The 12,793-nt window shown below is 45.9% G+C and overlaps 2 protein-coding genes across 5 annotated transcripts in view; one reads left to right on the top strand and one right to left on the bottom strand.

Moving 5' to 3' along the window:
* Positions 1-6,318, top strand: part of ADRM1 (ADRM1 26S proteasome ubiquitin receptor) — a 35,771-nt gene extending 29,453 nt beyond the window's left edge. For 3 of the 4 annotated variants that reach the window (XM_073580949.1, XM_073580947.1, XM_073580946.1), the window contains exons 8-10: positions 4,463-4,623; positions 5,815-5,917; positions 6,096-6,318. In XM_073580949.1, the coding sequence (XP_073437050.1) occupies positions 4,463-4,623; positions 5,815-5,917; positions 6,096-6,196 (365 nt within the window). In that variant the 3' untranslated portion in view covers positions 6,197-6,318. The remainder of the gene's footprint in view (positions 1-4,462; positions 4,624-5,814; positions 5,918-6,095) is intronic. The other variant, XM_073580948.1, reaches the window with a different exon arrangement.
* Positions 6,319-6,528: 210 nt separating this feature from the next.
* LAMA5 (laminin subunit alpha 5) overlaps positions 6,529-12,793 on the bottom strand; it is a 168,601-nt gene continuing 162,336 nt past the window's right edge. The window contains exons 69-80 of the mRNA XM_073580945.1: positions 12,013-12,156; positions 11,789-11,919; positions 11,434-11,601; positions 11,147-11,285; positions 10,912-11,063; positions 10,577-10,766; positions 10,303-10,455; positions 10,037-10,187; positions 9,778-9,908; positions 9,610-9,703; positions 9,408-9,527; positions 6,529-8,180 (exon numbers count right to left, since the gene is read on the bottom strand). Coding sequence (XP_073437046.1) covers positions 8,038-8,180; positions 9,408-9,527; positions 9,610-9,703; positions 9,778-9,908; positions 10,037-10,187; positions 10,303-10,455; positions 10,577-10,766; positions 10,912-11,063; positions 11,147-11,285; positions 11,434-11,601; positions 11,789-11,919; positions 12,013-12,156 — 1,716 coding nt within the window. The 3' untranslated portion in view covers positions 6,529-8,037. The remainder of the gene's footprint in view (positions 8,181-9,407; positions 9,528-9,609; positions 9,704-9,777; positions 9,909-10,036; positions 10,188-10,302; positions 10,456-10,576; positions 10,767-10,911; positions 11,064-11,146; positions 11,286-11,433; positions 11,602-11,788; positions 11,920-12,012; positions 12,157-12,793) is intronic.

Raw genomic sequence — 12,793 nt, 5'->3', positions numbered from 1 at the left:
GAGAGAAAGAGAGGAAAGAAAAAGAAAGAAAGAAAGAGGGGAAGAAAGAACAGAGAGAGAAAGAAAAAGAGAGAAAGAAAAAGAGAGAAAGAGAGATTCTACAAAGATACTATAGCAGCCCGGCTCCCATTGTAGTGCCCACCTGAGCCTCCCGGTGCAGGACCTATCATGATCCGCTCACATGGCCGGCATCCCCGATTCCAAGGCGATCCTGCTGTCTGCGCTGTCGGAGGAGGACACGGTGATGGATCTGAAGCATTCCTGGTTCCGTCACAATCTCCTCAAGAAATTATCTCATTTCCGGTCAGCTTCCAGCATATCACTTCAGGTGGAACGTCATGTGTGTGTTTTAAAATGCTCCTCGGGGCTCTGCCGTGTACTCCTGTGTCCGTGGGAAAAGCCCGCTTTGTATGCTTTGTACACACTTGGCTCCGCTCCGTACATCCCGTACACATATGGCTCAGCTCCGTACATCCCGTACACATATGGCTCAGCTCCGTACATCCCGTACACATATGGCTCCACTCCATACACACACGGCTCCACTCTGTCCACCTCGTACACGCGTGGCTCCTCTCCGTACACCTCGTACACACACGGCTCCGCTCCGTACACCTCATACACACACGGCTCTGCTCCGTACACCTCATACACACACGGCTCTGCTCCGTACACCTCATACACACACGGCTCTGCTCCGTACACCTCATACACACACGGCTCTGCTCCGTACACCTCATACACACACGGCTCTGCTCCGTACACCTCATACACACACGGCTCCGCTCCGTACGCCTCGTACACACACGGCTCCGCTCCGTACACCTCGTACACACACGGCTCTGCTCTGTACACCTCATACACACACGGCTCTGCTCCGTACACCTCATACACACACGGCTCTGCTCTGTACACCTCATACACACACGGCTCCGCTCCGTACACCTCGTACACACAGGGCTCCGCTCCGTACACCTCATACACACACGGCTCTGCTCTGTACACCTCATACACACACGGCTCCGCTCCGTACACCTCATACACACGGCTCCGCTCCGTACACCTCATACACACGGCTCTGCTCCGTACACCTCGTACACACACGGCTCCGCTCCGTACACCTCGTACACACACGGCTCCGCTCCGTACACCTCGTACACACACGGCTCTGCTCCGTACACCTCATACACACACAGCTCTGCTCCGTACACCTCATACACACACAGCTCTGCTCCGTACACACACGGCTCTGCTCCGTACACATCATACACACACGGCTCTGCTCCGTACACCTCATACACACACGGCTCTGCTCCGTACACCTCATACACACACGGCTCCGCTCCGTACACCTCGTACACACAGGGCTCCGCTCCGTACACCTCATACACACACGGCTCTGCTCTGTACACCTCATACACACACGGCTCCGCTCCGTACACCTCATACACACAGGGCTCCGCTCCGTACACCTCATACACACGGCTCTGCTCCGTACACATCATACACACACGGCTCCGCTCCGTACACCTCGTACACACGGCTCCACTCCGTACACCTTGTACACACACAGCTCTGCTACATCCACACTGTAAATCCTGACCCCACCCCACACATACTTACCTCAACCAGCACCATGACAACAGCAAAGCAGAGTCTTGCAGTCGCAGACGGTAGAGGCAAGGCTGAGCGCACAGGACCTGTGATGAGGTCACAGGAGGGGCGGAGTCAGGGGTGACATGATCGGGGGTCTGGACAAAGGCTCCTGATCATGTGACTCCCCTGACTCCTCCCCTCCTGTGACCTCATCACAGGTCCTGCGAACAGAGCGAGCAGGCAAGCGAGTGCGACGCTGTGAGTGGGGGCGGGGGTCTCATGCTAAGGCGTGGCGGCTTATCTCCCTGCAGTGCGGGGGAAACTTGGAAACGCAGAGGGCCGGTGGCAGGAGCAACAGTGGCCGCAGCAGCTGGCAAGCGGCCAGATGATCGGGCGCTGCCGCCCGCGGCCCAGGTGACAGCGGCCCAGCGGGAAAATGCCCGGTTGGTTATATTGCCAATCCGGGCCTGCTCAGGACTGATCAAGATATCAGGGGGATAATTTCTCCCAAACCCTCAGTGACCTATAGGAAGGGAAAATCCATAAGAGATTTAGTGGTTAAGAGTCACCTGGAACCACATAAGAAGGAGGGGACTTGGTTACAAAATAGGCAGGCTGGGACGTTTAGATGTGGACACAGTAGTTTTTGCAAGCATGTGGTACCATCAAAAACGTTTAGTAGTGCTTACACGAAAAGAACGTATAAAATGAACTCATTTGCTAACTGCAAAACTACAGGAGTTGTCTACCTGTGCACATGCTCCTGTCCGTTGGATTATGTGGGCAAAACTAAGCGGGAATTCCGGATACGGATTGGGGAACATTTGGGAGACATTAGACATAAAAGAGAGACTCCACTAGCACGTCATGTTAATCTTGTTCATGGCGGTGATGAGAAACAGATTGGATTTTGTGTTATTGAAAGGGTTCAACCCGTAGTGAGGCAGGGGGATTGGGATAAGAAGATCCTACAACGGGAAACGCGTTGGATTTTCTGGCTGGAATCACAAAGCCCTAAAGGCCTCAATGAAAATTTGAATTTTACTAGTTTCCTGTAGTTAGTGTACCTGATGGATCCACCATGCTATTTTTTCATGCTCTTCCTGAGCAAAGAGATTGTTCTTGGATATCTATCATCTTATTATTGGATCATTTGATTAGCTTGGATACATAGAGGTGTCTCCTGTAGGGGTTAATAACAACATTTTTCATCATGTCTTATTGATGCGGTTTATGATTAAGTAACGTTATTATGGCACACTGACATATTTAAAATGAGGTGTAATCCGGATATATAATTTTCTTCAGGTTCTACTAGCCCTGAATAATGCTGCCTTAGGGTTTATGTATATATTAGCCCCCTTTGCTCTAATACACGCCTGTGGTTAATCCCACTAATTTTGGTGGGTTGTGACCTATTGTGGTTTTCTCCCCCACTGTGGTTCTAGTGTGGGCAACGGCTGTGTGGTCACGTGGGGAGAGGATGATATGCGCCGAGAGGGACACACGTGATCAGGGCATGTCACCGGAAGTGACGATTAGGGTCACATGATGTGGCGGTGGGACTACACCCCAGTGTATTGATCACTAGCAGTGCGCGTAATCATGATGCGCCACCGGAAGTGATGATTGTTGTCACATGGTATGGGGGCGCGCCCCACTGCAATGATTGCAAGTATGACATACAATCACGGCGTGGTACCGGAAGTGACGTCGCAGTCTGAAGGCGGTAAATATGAGCCGGCGGGAGACAGAAAACATGCCGCACACTGCATTGATCATTCGGCTGGGGTGATGAGACCCCTTGTGCTCTTTTGCCCCTGATGAACCCTCAGCATCTAAGAGGGGGAAACGCGTCGGGCTGGGCTCGATATCATCTGATGGCTGATAAGTATCTTTTTGAATTTTTATGCTGACAGACTGATGGATGGCAATTTGTATATTGGGTCACTGGGTTACCCCATGAATGAATTTAATGGTGTTCTTTGCCATCCTCGCTTATAAAAGAGACTATTGTGTATTTTGAGGACTATTATGTCCTTTGGATATGTTAGATCAGCAAATAATTTTTCCTGAAGAACTCCTTTTGGATTTGATCTACGCATTGCTGTTATGTGTAAACGTTTTTTATAGAAAGCTACAGTCTGTCATCTATGCAGCATTTAGCATGTTTTCTACGAGATAAGTTTCTATTTGAGCTGCAACCATAAGCATTTTTTTACTACGAGATATTAGGGTGGACATATACCCACCACTCTGTTTTAGAATAGGTGCACTCCTAGAGACAGTATATAGTCTCTCCACCAGGGGTCATTTTTTCGGGAGTTCTGTGTGTTTGTTTTGTGTATCCTCGTCGTGGATTAGGGTTTTTTTAGGGTGTTATTAGGGTCACCGACGTTGAGCGGGGGCGCCACATCGCATATATTAGGGTGCCAACCTCCGCGGCAAGGAAGGGACGCACTAGGGCCTATTAGGGCGAGTGTAGTGCCCTGATACAAAATATACAATGTATGTTAAAAATATCCTGTACCCTGTTCCCTATACTGGTATCATCCAGGTTTTAAATATTGGAATAAAAGTTAATTTTTAGGATCAAATTTTTTTGCTGCTATCTTGGTTTTTATAGAGACTGGCAGCCATTGCTTTCACCTAGTTCATTCACTGTTTTTCTATGAAATGGCAGCTTTGACTTTGCCAAGTGTCCTGTAGGCTGGCGAGCCATTACTTGCGAGGCGGGCATGCTAGGTAATTATTAGTATGTCGAAGCTGACTAATGTTGTTCTCCAGCTGTTACTAATCTGCACGGGTATTATTGCCCGCTGCTGGATAAAATGTCTGGATTAGCACCATGTTTCTTGTCTATCAGCAGTGGATCTGGCCAGTGTCCTCACACCTGAGATCATGGCTCCTATTCTGGCAAATGCTGACGTTCAGGAGCGCTTATTGCCCTACCTCCCATCTGGAGAGTCTTTGCCACAGACAGCAGAGGAAATCCAGAACACGCTCACCTCTCCTCAGTTTCAGCAGGTATGTGCACGGTAAATACAAGTTCCGGGTACACTGGCGTCCTCATTATGCCAGCGTGGGGGTCTTCTGGTTGTGACATGGGTGATAAAAATCTTGCTGAATCCCATCCATCACTATGCAGCTCTACACTGCTTTTCCCCTAGTCGAACCTAGAATTGGGAAATTTGTAGACTGCTCTATCCCACAAAACCCGTCAACTTGTTTCTGTGTCCTGTTCACCTCAGCGGGGGCAGAATCTGCCATCAATTACTAGAATGGTGGGACTGCGCATTTACCTCCCCCGGCTTCAGTAGAGATAATGACAGGCTAAAAACTATAATTAATATAATGGACCAACTCCTTATGTGCAAGGTGAAGCTGAGGGGGAGGATGGTTAAGGGGGCAGCTGTTTTTTTTTTTTTTTTGAGGGGTGGGTGGGGGATCAGCTGGGGTCTTATAGAGGAGTCCCTGCGCCTCCAGACATTGAGCGAGCGTGCTCATAAGCTAATAGTATTCGAGCATGCCAAAGACACTCTATGTTCGAGTCCCTGTGATGGCATGTTTCGTGACTGTCGAGCAGACGCGAGACATGCAGCCGTGAGGACTCGAACATAGTATTCTAGCACACAGAAGATACTCTATTCACATGCGAGGATGCTCTGATAACTCCTTATCCGAGCACGCTCACTCAGCACTAATTACTGGGAGGGTTGTCCGCAGCAACGATGGCTCCTTGTCACTGCACAGACCTCGATCTGTGAGGACGTCTAGCATGTCTTTTACGTGTTTATAAAACACAATGGAGAAACCGTTCTATCTAGTTACGTAGTAAATAAGCGTAAAAGGAATTGGGGGCTTTTTCTTAATTTAAGCACATGTATTTTGGTCTAAAAATCAGTTTTGTATTTGGGATTCAATAGAAATGTTGCACCATTTGGCTTTCTCAGGCTCCTATTACCCTGCCCACTGGTTGCTTAATGAGTTAACCGAGCAGTTTGTCAGTGAGCTCCTTTTGATAGTCTCTGTTATCTGTCTTTTTCTGAGCACTTCTCCATAGATGAGCTCCGAAAAGTGTCGAAAGAGCTCACTGACCTATTCTTAGTTAAGTCACTTTGCATGTATTTTTGGTCCGAAAAAAATACAATTCAAGGAAAAAAAATTGTCTCCGAAGGTGTACATATCTTTTACCTACCTATACTTTCTTTTTCTTAGGCCCTAAGTATGTTCAGTGCCGCCTTGGCCTCCTGCCAGCTGGGGCCGCTGATGAGTCAGTTTGGGTTGCCAGCAGAGGCGGTGGACGCAGCCAACAAAGGAGGTAAGAGCTGCGTTCTGATGTCTTACCCATGGCGCTTCCTTTCCTTCTCATGTCCTTTGAGCCGTACGTAGAAAAGCTGTTTGCGATGTTCTTTCCTCACATGTAGCCTTCACTTTTCGCTCTCCTATTTTTGATCTTGTGTTTTGTATTTTAATTATTTTTTTCTCCACCCTATCAGACATTGAAGCATTTGCCAAGGCGATGCAGAACACGTCTTCTCAGAAAGAGAGAGAGTCCAAGGAGAAGAAGGAGGAGGAGGAAGACATGAGCTTAGATTAGTTCCTGCTATTTTTTTTTCTGCAGCAGATCGGTCTTGAGTGCTTCGGCTGGCTTTATACCCCCACATGTATGTCATTTCTGTGATTAATAAACCTTCCTCAGCTGCAGATTTTTGCTGACAACTTTTGTTTGTTTGTTTGCTCTTCTGTGGGTGAGAAACAGAGGGGGCGCTATTCCGCTTTACCCTCCCTGGGAAAATTATACTGTATTAAACGCCTTACAGTTTGTTCCCAGACCGACAATGCTTCTGGTGCTGATTACAGTGAGCATCCCCCCCACCATCAAATATGGTTAACCCTTTCATTGCCCAAATGAAGAATTACTGCAAGGTGGAGAGGGAAACGAAAAAGTGGCTTTATTTTAGAGAACCCCATTTTGCAGCATGAATTTCCACGTCTCCAATAGGAAGCTACAATGAATACAAGCAGATGTCGGGGTTTAGTTTCTTGTAGGCATTACAATCCTAATGTTACGAGTACAGACGGAGGGCCATTACCAGATCTACGCCCAGCGTGGCAGCCATTGCTGGAGGTGGAGCGCACCAGTTGGTCAGTGGAGCATCGGCTGCCTCTCCTGGGACTTCATGACTCTTAACACAATTGCCCGAGTGTTGTGTATTAAATAGGTACACACATGCATATATATACAGACGTTTAATGTGTAAGTGCAGAGGTGAAATCAGTGAAATAGACTTAAATATATATTTATATTTTTCTTTTACAAAAAAATATTCACGCTGTTCTACCACAGGAAGGGACAATATAATAAATATCTGTAGGACTGTTTCTACCCAGTGGTTATTTTATTCTTAACATTTTCTCGGCTTAGGGCATTTATGTATCAGATCCCCAGCTCTTCCTAATGTCCAGTTCGCCGCCGCTGCTGCTACGTAGTAAGTATACATGTTTTTATAAGACGGGTTACATCTAAAATGCAAATGGATACACAACGCCCCCTTTTCCATGGTCTGGAATGGTGAACACAAGGCAATGAAATCGCCATCCATAACTAGATGAGAAATGTTCTGTGACCCCTTTTAGCAGACATCTGTTGATCTTCGTACGAGCGCTGGTTCTGCACCCATTATTTCCAAATTTTTACATAAAGCCGGCTGTTTTTACATTAATTACATAGCAACTTGCATTCTCGCATTGCCGTCTTTTTAAGCAATAACAGCTCCCCAGTGAGAGAACTGTGAAATTAAGAAGCTGTTAAGTGGCAGAAGTTGACGCATTTTGCCACTTGAAGTCAAAATCAAATGAGTGGGGCGTATTATGGGTTCAGACCTTGCATGAAATCAGGTTCTGAGCCGCAGCGAGTGTCTAATTGAAGCGAAGTGGAGGCAGATTAATATCAACCTAGCACAAACTTCCTCTGAAAAACCCTGATTAAACCACCTGTACATTGCCGACTTGTACCAACTGTGGGTACAGTGTTCCAGTGTTTGTCTCTTAGCATATTAATGGCAGGAATAAGGAATGCTGTCCCTTTTGTCGCTACAAGTCCCAGCTAAGTCGCTGGATTATTCCAAGGCTTACAATGCTAATATTTAATATACAGCTATGGCACTTGTCAAAGAAAGGGTTACTACACCCACAAATCTTCAATTTTTGAGGAGAAAATTTATATTAGGTGAAGCGTGTGAGGGGCTGGGAACAGTCTGCAGAAGTACAATGGTTCGGTAAAGTAACCGATTAAGAAGCACCCATGTTTCTGGGTTAGATGTCAGGGTCACCTTGTAACATGACCCAATACCTGCACACTAATGGCACAGTTTAGTGGTCTCTGCCCTTAAATAACAGCAGTCACATGTCAGTGTTCATCCGCCACTTGTTTTCCAATTAAAGGGCTGGACAGATGTTTCTCCCAGCAGATCCCGTGAAGATTCCAGATTTGTAGACATCTATGACCTTCCTGTTGATGGTGAGGTTCCTCATGCACCCTTGATAAGGCAAATGTGGGTGCTCTGCGACAGGAGTGTTTGCTAAAACAATGAGAACACATTTAGTAATAAAGAGGCAGAGAAATGAATGTTATGGAAGACAACGAAAAGAACTGGTCATACTGGAGCTGAAGGTAGACTCTAAGCCAGTGCACGTAAGGGTATGAGAAATGTGATTTTATACCTAATATACATGAATGTTGGGGGTCTAGATGTTTCCCATGTGGATGTTCAGTGGGAAAAAAAATGAAATGTGTACAATGGTGAAAATCTATAATACTGGCACACTTGATTGAGTTCAACTCTAGGGGCTGAACAAAAAAAACAGCCTTCTGACTTCACCCACATTTCAGAAACCTGAAAAATCTACTCAAAATGGTCAAAGTTGATGCAAAATCATATTTGATTTTAATCAACAAGGGAAGCAAAAGTCCAGATTGGCAAATTCGCACAATGATTCTGAATCCCATGGTAATTGCATTCAATGAAAATCAATGCACATGACTTAAACTTTGCAGGAATGAAAAAGTGAAACGCCGTCCAAAAAAAAAAAATCTGATTAGACATGCACAAATCAATGCACGTGAATTAAATTTAGTGAAAACCTATTCACTTAATTACAAATCGGTGATGAAAAGGAGGGAACAAATAATTGAGGACTGATAAATTCACCTGGTGATTTAAAATCAGAAACATTCATTAAATTTAGTGAAAACCTGTGCAAAAGTGAACACACTTGATATCCATTCTGGTGGGGAGGCAGGGTGGTTCTATAAATTTACAAACTTGTAAGTTCATCCAATTTAATATGTGAAAATCTGTGCAAAATCAGCAGTTGTATAAGCAGTGTGAATATAGCGACTAGTCTGTAGGCTTTTCTATGAGGTGTGAGATGAGCGAACGTGGTGCTAACCAAGTGTCTTTGGCGTGCTCAAATACTATACTCAAGTCTCTGCAGCTGTTCTGCAGTCACAACATATGTAGGGATAGCCTAACAAACAGGTAATCCCTGCATGTGTTGCAGCTGTCGCACAGCCGTGAGACATGCAGCTGGGGGACTCAAACATAGTTTTCAAGCACACCGAAGATATTCTTAGCACCCGAGCACGTTCGCTCATCACTAGTGGTGACCACTCATGTTTATCCAGGTCTCCATATGATCTTGGTTCTTTGCTGATACATCCGACGTGAAGGCGCTCCCTGCTACAAGCCGTGCACCGATACGGACATACAACATGCACAAAGCTAAACACAATGCCAAATACTCACCTGGAACTGCTCCCATATAGAGGGTTCCCCAAGACTTGATGTGAGAGGAAGGACTGACTCCCACTAAATGGTTTCCTTCAGTGTCCACATCCAGTTGGACCACATTACTCCCTTTAGTGACTGTGATGGAGAAAAAGAGAAGTAATGAGAATAAGTAGTCCGTAACAATATGAAGGTGTGTTGAGCATGTCACCATACAGACCGGCAATGGTGTGCCACTGTCCGTCACATAGAGGCTGCTGCAGATGGACCGTTGTGGAGTGTTTACCCCGTTCATCCGTCAGAACTACAGACACCTGAGGAAGGTGAGAAAGAATGAGATGGGAAATCTCAATAAAACAACGGTAGAAAGTGACTGTGTAGTCCGCACCTCTCTATCAGCCAAGGACAGGGTGATTGCATATCCCTCTTCAGTGACGACATGGAATATAAGTCCAGACGGGTGCATCGGCCGCACCTCTAATTTCAACTCTAGATCCTGCCCCACGTCAATCAAATTCCCTAAAAGAAGCAGGAGAGAAACAAGTTCTGTTACAAAAACAGCACCCAACATGGTTGAGCTTGGTGATGCAGCTCAGCTCAATTGAACGATTATTTCAAAACATTTGAGGCAAATGATTTTTACGTACTAAATGTCAGGAATCCCCCAACTGAGAAAAACAACCCAGGTTCTGTGAGCCCCTCAAAACATGGCGTAACTCCTGCAGTTTTTTCTGGGTTGTCCAAGGATTTCCCATCCATCTTCAGGTTCCTCAGACATCCATGGAAACCAGTGACATCCTGAAAAATGTAAAACTAATCTGTCTTCTTTATTTCCATCAAGAATTTTGGGACTTGGTATACAGTTACCGGGAGCGGATGCCTCATGTACAATGATTTTGCTCCCCCTGCTCACCAGGTTGTCTGGACGGTTCCTCAGTGCAGGGGCCCCACCGATGAAAACTGGACTTGCTAATGATAGGATGGTCCCTGGTGGTATCACCCCACTTTGAGCCTTGAGGCCATCTATAACCAGGCGGAGTTTGTGCTTTTCCTTCCCAAAGAAAATCTAAAATGCAGAATATTTCATTGTTATGGTTGAGAATCTGTGCCATAAGATGTTGGAATACTGGCTGTAGTGATTACACAACAGCTTGGTGACCACTGCTATATACCAATCACCCTCTTACCGTATGCCACTGCCCATCTGTGTATTTTTCTTTACTTCTCAATCGGTGTGTTTTCCCACGAACACTCATCATCAGGACAAATCGAGCATTAGAGACATAAAGAGACAATGAGGAGGCTCCTGGCTCATCTGCCACGAAGAAGATGAGACCATTGGAAGAGTTCAGACGAACCTCCATGGAGAAGTGGAACCTATCATGGAAGGGAAACAGAAGATGAACTTGGCTGCAACTAGGGTGACCCTAGTGCCTGACAAGGCCTCATTGTATCTGCGAATGGTACTAAAATGCTGAACTATTTTCACTGGGTCCCCTCCTATCGCCCCAACAGCACATACCTGTCTTGGAAGGAACCAGGGACATTTGTAAATTCCAGATGGCTGGATGAAGAGCCCCCAAATCTTAATGCCCCTTTCAAAGGTTTTGGAACATGACAGGATGAGTTTTGTGATTGTCGGTGACCCAACAGAGCCAACTTCCTCTGCCGCGCCTGCAAAAGTGGTAAAATTTGTAGACACTGGAGAAAGGGACCCATGAGATAAAGGTGTAGAGCTGACCCTTGAGACACTTTACCTTCATTTTGAGTTTATCCTTCCGCACCAACGCTCTGATCTCTTGGGGATTTTCCTCGGGGATGTCATCACATTTCATGGTGACATTTACACTACGAAGATTCTGCTGCAGGTCCAGAACGGTCTGAGGTCCAGTGATCCTATAACAGTGATGCAGAGGTTATTAAATATTAACCTGTGTAACTTCAGCAATGCCTGCCACAAAATCAGCATGTGTCTCCTTAAATGTTCTGTGCTGCTGTGTTTATACCTTTAACTTTACACCCTTGTCTTTGTCAAAAATCTAACCTTTTTACAAAGACATTGCTGATGCAGCCGGTGAAGTTAGTTGGTGTGGCGCTATCCGGTGCCCCTCCAAGGAGTAAATTGTTGCTGGGAGCATCCTGCCGTCTTCTTCGGCCACCCTGAGAGAGACGCCCGCTCCCTTGTAGTTCATCATCCACATAGAGTCGCAACCTAAGCAACAAAAACTATATCAGATACTAATTCATTGGCTGGGAGTTTCTCCCATACTTGTCATTTATGATAAAACCATATCAGACGGCAGAAGAGATTGTAACCTATTATTCCCCTTATATTAATGGGATGCACATAATATCCCACTAAAGCTTGGTCAGTAATACTGTACTGGGCTCAGTCATACCCGTTCTTGTCGTTGTACAGGGACAGGTAATGTCTGGATCCATCGGAATATGACAATTTGGAGGTTATCCGAGTGGCGAGAAGCTTCACCGACAAATAACCGCCCTGGACCTCCACCTGGCATAGTCCTTCCTGCAGAAAGCAGAGCACCATTTGTATTCATACAATGACAACCAAGTGACCGTGATATTCAAAAATTTCATTACAGATGGCAGGACCCCTCACATCATTAGTATGGTGGTACATCAGGCCATTATGCTGAATTGTCTGGAAGCCAAAGCCAGCAGAGAAGTCGTCTTGGAAGTTGGGCACATTCCTCAGGTTCATGCTCAAAAACCCATGTCCATTAAAGTGAACAGACCTTGCAATCTGTGGGAATGAAGGAATTAACTGGAGTCATCAAGATCAAGATCAGGATCTACATACAGGGGTTGGACAAAATAATGGAAACACCTAACGTTTTGGCATCATAATCTTCGAACCTGTTATAAACATGCAAACCGTGACATATGGTAATGTTTTGTAGTTGATTATTTGTGTTAGGTGATAGGTGTATGTAAATTAACTGTTTGTTTTGCAGAATTGTAAGAACATTGATGAGAACCTGATACCAATGGCAGACCTCTCAGATTTTCAAAGAGGCCAAATCGTTGGTGCTCGTATGGCAGGCGCTAGTGTAACAAAGTGCCCGAATGCTTGGCATGTCAAGCGGTACTGTCTCCAAAGTAATGACTGCGTTTGAAAGAGAAGGAAAAACGTCCGCAGCAAATCACAGGTCCGGCCGAAAGTCTAAGTTGACCGAGAGAGACCGTCGGACTCTAAAGCGAATTGTGAGAGAGGATCGCAAGACCAAGGCTCTGAAAATCACTGCTGAGCTCAATGAACACCTACAGAACCCAGTTTCCACGAAAACTGTTCGTCAGGAGCTGCACAAATCTGGATTCCACGGAAGAGCTGCAATTAGAAAACCGCTGCTCTCAATGACAAAATGTTTCCAAGCGTTTAG

This window comes from Dendrobates tinctorius, unplaced genomic scaffold (genome assembly GCF_039654945.1).
Source record: "Dendrobates tinctorius isolate UK_male_01 unplaced genomic scaffold, ASM3965494v1 ptg000065l, whole genome shotgun sequence".
Lineage (NCBI taxonomy): Eukaryota > Metazoa > Chordata > Amphibia > Anura > Dendrobatidae > Dendrobates > Dendrobates tinctorius.
This window is presented reverse-complemented; position numbering and strand designations above follow the sequence as displayed.